We start from the raw sequence: 8784 nt of genomic DNA on the forward strand, positions 1-8784 counted from the left end.
CTCGCTGGCGGCAGTGGCGGTGGCGGCGGCGGGGTCGGCGGGCGTGGCCAGCGGGTCTTGTGGCGGCTCTTGTGGCGGCTCTTGCGGCGGCTCTGGCGGCGGCGGCAGGCGCGCGGAGGCGGCGCCGTTCGGCAGCACGGGCGCCGGCGGCAGGGGCACGGGGCAGTCTGCGGGCGCCAGCGCCGTGTGCACCAAGTGGGACGCGTTTTGTGTGACTTTGCGGAGGGTCTTGGAGATGATAGTGGAGAGCGAGCGCGAGGCCTCGGTCTCGGGGTCCGGGAGCGTCGGAAACGACACGAAATCGGCGGCGGCGGGCGCGGCAGGGGGGGCCGGCGGCGCGTAGCTGGCGCTGGACACGTTCCTGGCGGGCTGCGGCGGCGATTGCATGGGCGTCTAGGGGGGCTGGCCCGGCGCGTACGTGGTGGTGTGACGTGTTTGTGTTTTGGCTGTGGCGGGGGTGCAAGCGCGTCGGGATTGGCCGTGTTTGTGTGTGCTTGTGTTTGTGCTTGTGCTTTGCGTGTTTGTGGTTGTGTTTGTGTGTGTTTGTGTGTGTTTGTGTGTGTTTGTGGGCAGCCTTCCTGGCAAGGCAAAGAAGAACGAAAGGGAAGGAAGAGTGGATTGACGCGCGGAGGTGTTTCCAGAACGTGGGGCGCGGGCCGGCGTGGGCCTGGCGCCTGGGGCCCGCTGGGTGCGAAACGCGGGGCCGGGCCTGGGCCAGGGAGCGAGGGCCCGTTTTAGGGGGCATGGTTTTTGGGGGCGGGAGGATTATTTTGTCTCTTTTTTTTAGGGGCATCTTTTGCGTGTGTATGGCTGCTGATTTCTGGGGTGGCTGCTGATTGCTGGGGTGGCTGTTGGTTGCTGGGCTGCAAAAAGAAAAGCAGGTGTTGGGGGAGGGTTTTGGTGGCCCGTCGCCTGGGGCCCTGGAGCCAGGTGCGGTCTGATCTGGGGGGGCTGGGCAGGCGGTGCGCCAACTTGGAGAAAGTGGAGCGGGGCCAGAAGGGCGGCAGAAATGTGGTCTTTTTTGTGATCTCTCCCTTTATGTTTCAGTTCGTTTTGTTTTTTCTCCCTGGCTTGGCCGGTTTCCCGAAGTATTGTGAAACATGACGGCGGTCACCTTTGTGCTTGCTTCTGGAGGGGAAGAAAGTGGAGTAAATACACGCTGAGGCGCCGCTCGACAGTTCGATCGCACGGCGGGGGTCTCCAATGCTGACAACAGGAGTGGATCAAAAATATTTCAGAATAAGAAAACGCCAGAAGACAGTATTTTTCTTTTAGCTTCTGCTCTTTTGTCTTTTGCTGTATAAAAGGGGTAGCCCTGAACATGCGTGGCGAGGCCAATGTTTGAATTGGCTGTCCATAGAACCAGCCGGCGGCTTCTTTCGCGGGCCGCGTCCTGTATTTGTTTTCGTCTACATTCGATCACCATTCGTTACATTATTCTTATTAGCACCAGTGTTAATTCGCTCAAAGCATTGGTATTGACACTCGTATCAGCAGCAGCATCTATATTTGCACCGGTATCAGAATCTATATTCGCAACAGTATCATATCCATATTGGCACCAATGGCTGTGTTGTTAGATTCATTCTTCTTGTCCGGGCCTGGGGTTGGCAGGCCGAGCCGGCGCGCCCTACTGGATATGTAATAAACGTGCTAATAAACGCAAAGGTTCTGAGCACGTCGAGGCATTTTTGTGATTTGTTTCAGAATAAGGCTCCCTTTGTATTTTGCTTTTCTACCGGCACCCACGCACAACAGAACAGCCATTGCGGAAATTGACATTGAATCTGAATGTGCATTCTTGACTTCTCCTCCAACCAACACCCACCATAGTGAGGCCGGGTGGTGTAAGAGTCTTCAATGGTCGATATACTCAGTTGCTACACATCTGCTGATGCACACTGCTAATCTGTAGAGTCTAAATGAGCAGTTGTAGACATGTCTAGATTTTTTTGATTTCATCTTTCGATTGAAGCCCTTTGTAATAAACAGGCATCTGTTCTAGACCGCTAATGGGGCTCATTTTACAACATGACGGTCATTCATAACGTAGATCATAGCTAGATAATTTATTTATCCGCATAGAAAGATATTCTTCCTAATAAATTTCCTAATGATGACCACAACCTCCGGACCCATACTTTGCACCAGAGCCGCCACAGCATAGCGCTCTTTTGTCAGACGGCCTGCCAATCTGAGGATCTGCCCCGTCAGCTCAATATAGAGATTTTGAGTCTGTAGTGGCTCTTCTTTTTATCCGTCCTCTAGGATCCAGAAATGTGAGGCTGCGTGGCCATGCATCTGTCCTATTGCGGAAGCGTGGCCATGTACTTATCTTCACGCTCAAAGTCAGGTCTGGAAGTATAAGACAGACAGTTCTCTGACTGTCCGTTCTGTGGTTTTTTTACCGATATGTACACGACAGGCTCATTTCTGTATGAAGTAGATGTACACCAATCTCAGGCACCCGGCTAATTCACGGGCTGATAATCCAAGAACCATAGCTTGGAAATCTATCCAGAAAGAGCAGAAGCCACTACTCTTTCTCTGTACTTTCCGAATGCTGCGACCCCTGGCCAACTTTTTTGGTCACCTTATGTTGACTTGTCTGACGTTCGTGAGTTTTGGGAGTGCTGGGTCCGGTGTTCCGCGAACAGTACGAAGAAACGGAGAAACATCCAAGGCCTCCCAGTATTTCTTCCGGGAGATCAATAAGGGTTCTATTAATCTAGTCGATCCGTGTGTTGTAATTTCCAGATTTGTGCTGAGACTGTTCCCAACAGTGCAGTGTACAACAACGGTCCATATTTCATACCGCCACTAATACTGCCAGTTGCCCTTTGTGTGTATAATTTGATTTCAAAACAGCTTATGAAGTAGCTGGTGACTCTGGGAAGTTCACCCAAAACATGCACTGTCAGAAAATTTGGTTAACCTCCTACATTTGGTTGAAGCGTAATTTCTCGTTCCTTCCGATTTCTCAGAAAACTGCGAATTGCGTATCCATTCTACAAATGCAAAGCAAATATCACGACTCTGAAAAATGGAGAAAATGGGACATGAATTTCCGACAACGAGCCTCGCTAGTCAACGTAAAAAATTATTTGAAGAAAATTTTATGTGGTGCTGAAGAAGCAGGCCCGTCTTGATTCTTGGAACGCAGTATGCATGGCTGTGGGGCGCAGATATACTGAACAGCCCGTCCGAAATACGCATGGAAAGACACCGTTCCACATGGCTGGATGAACGCATTGTGCAGGCTCCACTACTCATGCTGTGCTTCCAAATGATGCTTTTGGATGCCCTGGTGTGATTTCTCTGACTGTTTCTGCGGTCCGCAGGGCCACGGGTTCCAGACCTGCAGACACGCTCCACGAAGGAACACGCCAAAGACGACAGCTAGGGCGCCACAAACCGAGGCAAGAAGCGGCGGGAAAAAATAAAAATTGCAGATTCAGAGAGGGCCCAGCGCCCAGTCCCAGCTGCCGTCGGCTAAGCAGACCCGTGCCCGGCTGCAGGGCCAAACCGAGGCCACTTAATCCCGGTCACGTGACCCGGCCTGGGTCCCGCCGCACGGCAAACCTGCCCCAAGAGCGAACAAGTACTCAGTAGACGGCCGCGAAAAAACCTGCCCCACTGCCACCGAGTGAAGCCCGTGGCAAAGACAATATTCGAAAGCCTATGTACAAAAAACCATGTGCAAACAAAATATATATAAAAGAACTATATGAGAAGAGTTATCTATGAAAAAAACTTCCATAAAAGAACTATATACAAAAAACTGTGTAAAAATCTTGTAAAAAGATACATAAACAAATATATAAACAAATATATAAAAAATTACATACAAAAATACATAAAAAAATACATACAAAAATACATACAAAAATACATAAAAAATCACATACAAAAATACATACAAAAATACATAAAATATTACATAAAATAATACATACAAAAATACATACAAAAATACATAAAATATTACATAAAATAATACATACAAAAATACATAAAAAAATATAAAAATACATATAAAAAAAACCATATAGAAACCATAAAAAACCCCCCATCAAAAAAATTGCCCCGGCGTCCAACACCCCAGGAATCCCCGAGCCAGGCCCGCCGCCCGCGCCCGGAGCCTGCCCCAGATCTTGGCCCAGTTGCGCGCCAGAAAACCCGCACATGTGGCGCCAGGCCCCAGCCAAGCTCCGCACCCGCGCCCACCACGAGCACCTCAAACCACCCATTCTACAAGCCCGGTGCGCGCCTTCAACCCCATTCACCCGCCCATTTGCCCGTCCAGCCACACGTGCCAAAACTCCCATTCCCGCTGCCCATGTCGCTGTCGGTGTTGCAAAAAAGAAGGGGCGGCAAGCCCGCACAGGCGGCCAGCGCCGCGTCCCGCAGCCTGTTTGACGAGGACGACTTTGCCAGCGACGGCCACAAGATCGGCATCGACGCCCGCGACATCGCGCAGGACCACACGGTCAAAATCCCGTTCTTGACCTTGATGGAGGAGGTCTTGCTCATGGGACTCAAGGACAAGGAAGGCTACTTGTCGTTCTGGAACGACAACATCTCGTACGCGCTCCGCGGGTGCATCTTGTTGGAGTTGGCGTTCCGGGGCAAGATCACTTTGGTCAACGACCCGGCGCGGCGGCGCTTCGACTTGTGCGACCGCTTGGTGGAGGTGGTCAACACCGAGCTCACGGGCGAGGTGTTGCTCGACGAGGCGTTGAAAATCATGAAGAACGACGAGGGCCACTTGTCCGTGTCCAACTGGATCGACTTGCTCTCGGGCGAGACCTGGAACTTGATGAAAATCAACTACCAGTTGAAGCAGGTGCGCGAGCGCTTGGCCAAGGGCTTGGTGGACAAGGGCATTTTGCGCACGGAGCGCAAGAACTTCTTCTTGTTCGACATGGCCACGCATCCCGTTGCCGACAAGATGTCGAAGGAGAACATCCGCAACCGAGTGTTGAGCTTCTTGACGCTGCGCACCATCGACTTGGACGCCTTGAGCAACGACCAGTTTGCGGCCGATACCTCGTACAGACACCTCCGGACCGTGGCCTTGGTCTGCGGCGCGTACGCCGCCAACGTGTTGGAAAACGTGTTGCTAGCGCTCAACTACGACGCGCGCGACCAGGCGTTTGCCCGGGCCGACGAGTTGTTGAATGAGTACAGCGAGTTCCCGTTCTGCGCCAAGGGCCCGCTGAGCCCATTGGGGTTGGGCCTCAACTTGGCCGAGGAGGTAGGCAAGGAGACCGAGCAGACCAGCGAGTTGACGCTAGAATTGATTGCCGCGGTGGTCAGCGTGTTTGCCAGAATGGACTCTATATTGTAATCGACGTCATAGACCCTCTAATTCCAGGCCGCAGACTCTATCCGCGGGCATCGACGGCGGCTTGCTGGGGCCATGGTCTTTATGCTGAGCCAGTAGATTTGCGCCTCTGCTTAGAAGATATACTTTCAATAGAGCCGAAGCCATAGGCCGATGTCTCTCGAAGCCTCGGTTTATTTCTGCTTGAAGCATAGTCTTTTGTTTGAATTAGTATAGTGCTTCATTGCCCGCAGTCCCCTAGTCCTTCGAATCCCCCAAGACCATAGCCTTGGTCTAGCCCTTTAGTTCTGCTTAGAGCAAAGTCTTTTGAATCAGCATAGCCCTTCATTTCCCGCAGTCACCTAGTCCTTTGATTCTCTCAACACCATAGCCTTGGTCTTTATCAGAGCCATGGACTTTCATTCATTTCTAGAGGATAGAGCTGGATTTCTGTCTAGACCACAAGCCATTTTTTCAAGGCCATCTCCTTCAAGCAAAGCCATCTCCTTCAAGCAAAGCCATCTCCTTCAAGCAAAGCCATCTCCTTCAAGCAAAGCCGTCTCCTTCAAGCAAAGCTATTTCCTCCCCTGCAAAAGAAGCCATCTCCTTCCGTCCCCTCAAGACATGCCCGTCCTTTTGATCCACGCCACGACGAGTCCCAGGCCCGGGATAGCCCCACGCCAAGTCCCACAGCCATGCTGGCAGCAACCCCCTGGCCCGGCCTAGATCCGGTTGGGCTGCACGTCGATCTGCCCGCCAATGCCACTCGTGAACGCGTTGAGCAACTCGTGGCTGCTGGTGTCGCCCTTGGAGTCCCAGAAGAAGCCACCGCCAAGGCCTCGCCGCACCACGAACTGTGCCTTCTGCGCAACGCTCTGCGGGTTTTCGTACGAGATCCACAGCCGCTCGCGGCGGCTGAACAGCGACGCAGCCACCCTGCGCTCATCGTAGGTCTCGTTGGCGCGGTCGATGGCATGGTACTCGACAATGTCGTCCGTGCTGGCGGCCCTCTTGCTGAACCTGGCCCCCGGCTCCGCCGCCGCCGGCCGCCTGAAGCTGCGCCCGTACATGGGCATTCCGAGCACCAACTTGCGGGGCGGCACGCCCATGCGGATGTACTGCTCGATGACCAGCTCGGCGCTGAGAAGGTTGTCGCCGTTGAAGCCGTACAAGTTGGAGTGGTGGCCCGTGCGCGAGGACCAGGCCGCGCCGCAGAAGTCGTAGCACATGACGTTCCAGAACGTCAAGTGGCGGTCCATCTCGCCCACGAGCAAGACGGAGATGTTGTCGATCGCGGCCGGCGCCGCCACGCTGAGCGTGAGGCTGTGGTCGATCTGGTCCAAGCTGTGCCGGAGCATGCCAAGCACGTGCACCAACTGCGACGCCTGCGCCGTGTTTTCGGGGTACTCCCAGTCGACGTCGATGCCGTCGAAACTGTAGCGCGTGACCAAATCCACCGCCGTACGCACAAACGTGTGCATGCGCTTCGGGTCCTTCATGACGTGGGAGAAGGCGTCGTGCGTGCCCCAGCCGCCGATGGACATGATCACCTTCAACGAGCGGTCCTGGAGCTTGAGAGCGTGCAAGACCGAGAGCGAGCCTTTGAGCCCGGCCACCATGGGCATTTCTGTATCCGCCCAGGGGTCCGAAAGCACGACGGCGCCGGAATCCCGGTCGACCTTGAGAAACGCGTAGAACACGTGGCTCAACATGCCCGTGGGCAAGTCCAGCGCAAAGTGCTTGGACTCGTATACTGACCAGTTGGAGAAGTAGACGGCGCAGATGAAGCCCATTTTGGTAAGATTTATCAGCGAGAGTGCCAGATTGGTAGTTAAGCTAGAGCGCCAGATTGGTACTTCAGTTAAAGCGCCAGATTGGTAGTTCAGTTAGAGCGCCAAGTTGAGAGTTTAGTTAGAGCCACCCAATTGGTAGTTCAGGTGATGCGCCAGATTGGTAGTTCAGGTGATACGTCAAGTTGGTAGTTCAGGTGATGCGTCAAGTTGATAGCTCAGGTGACGCGTCAAGTTGATGATTTAGTAAGGGCACCAGAGGGGCAGTTCAATTAGAGGGCCAAATTGATAGTTCAGCTAGGGCGCCAAATTGACAGAGCAGCGCCAAATCAGATATTTTACCTTAGCGAGAGTGTCCTGACGCCGAAGTACTGGGCCACAAGTCCGGCCAAAAAAGTGCGTTACCTGAAAGTCACGTGTGCCCGGCTTCGGAGGTATGGAAGCGAGGTTTTAGAGCAAAGTGGAAAAGAACCAGTAGTAGTGGCGAGCTTGGGCCGGGTGCAAATGTCGTGGGTGCGAAAACAGGCCCGCGCGCAGGCCGGCCTGTATTTATTATATTAGCTGTCACGTGTGGTGGGTGGCTCCGTACAATTGGTGGGAGAATTGGTGGGTGTGTTCTTGGTTGCTAGGGATAAACTCAGAAATGGCTGCTGTTGTAAATGTACCCGAGCTTTAGACGAAAGCTTCAAAAAAAAACCGCTTTCACAGGCTATAGGCTGGGGACCGTAGATGGTCTTTCAGACCCACAGCTCTGCGCGCTAGGCCCCCAATATAGGGCCATGGTATGTCAGGGATCAACGATGTAATGGAAAAGGGGTGGTTTGTCCCGATAAATGTCCTCTGTGGGCCCAGCAAAAGTAAGGGATGTATGGGTACTTAATAATCGGGAATAATGTCTCAAGAATACGGCCTTTCAGGGTATGACGGGGTACGACGGACTGTCTAATCCATAGACCCAAAGTCCGAGAACCATGCCGCACGCTGGGCCAGAGCACCAATACAGCACCATAAATATGGACGGAAAAAGCGAATTCCATTGCCCGACTCGTGCCTCAGGATATAATGAACCCACAGTTTCTCAGCCGTGTTTACCAATATTCCGCCACATGCACACAAAGATCATCGTAAACTGGACACTACAGATGGCTTGAGCGGGATGATCAGGCCACACACAGGAGAGATAAATGGAAAAGAAAGGTGACGCATTTCATGGTAAAATTCCGTTCTAATTCTGTTTTGTGGCTGAGAGCCGTCTGCTCCAGCACTATGCTCAATCGCAAATATATGACTATCTTGACCTGGGATCCCCCAGGGCGTAGTATTTCTCATGTTCGGCAGAAGAAGGCGATTTCCAAGCACATACATACTCTTTGATAAGAGCAGCCTCTTTCTACTCCATTGAGTAGAGAACGGGGCAAAGTAAAAGACGGTCGTGGTGTCCTGCTCCAGTGGCCGAAGCGCAGCGCGAATGCATCAGGTGTTATACAAGACGATGGTGAAACCTTGTTCAGTCCGTGTAGAAGAAGCCGTGCATATGGCTTTGAATGAATTTCAATTTTTCAGGAGAATTAGGAGCGCCGGCAGTATGGCGGCGGATACTGTAGCTGTTTTCAATCAGCAGAGGGCCCGTGGCTGCGCACCAGCTTAGAGCTCCATTACGATATATTA

The 8784-nt window shown here is 52.7% G+C and overlaps 2 protein-coding genes across 2 annotated transcripts; one reads left to right on the plus strand and one right to left on the minus strand.

Moving 5' to 3' along the window:
- Positions 1-4339: 4339 nt before the first annotated feature.
- On the plus strand, positions 4340-5350 carry METBIDRAFT_34289 (uncharacterized protein; the record flags this gene model as incomplete). The annotated part of the gene is made up of 1 exon (XM_018856463.1): positions 4340-5350. One exon carries the CDS (start codon positions 4340-4342, stop codon positions 5348-5350), a length of 1011 nt encoding a protein of 336 aa, XP_018714620.1.
- A 698-nt stretch (positions 5351-6048) lies between these two features.
- Positions 6049-7119, minus strand: CHT4 (putative chitinase; the record flags this gene model as incomplete). Its single annotated transcript, XM_018858618.1, has 1 exon — positions 6049-7119. The coding sequence occupies one exon, from the start codon at positions 7117-7119 to the stop codon at positions 6049-6051; it is 1071 nt and encodes a 356-aa protein (XP_018714621.1).
- Positions 7120-8784: the final 1665 nt, after the last annotated feature.

This window comes from Metschnikowia bicuspidata (genome assembly GCF_001664035.1).
Source record: "Metschnikowia bicuspidata var. bicuspidata NRRL YB-4993 chromosome Unknown METBIscaffold_1, whole genome shotgun sequence".
In the NCBI taxonomy this organism is placed as follows: Eukaryota; Fungi; Ascomycota; class Pichiomycetes; order Serinales; family Metschnikowiaceae; genus Metschnikowia; species Metschnikowia bicuspidata.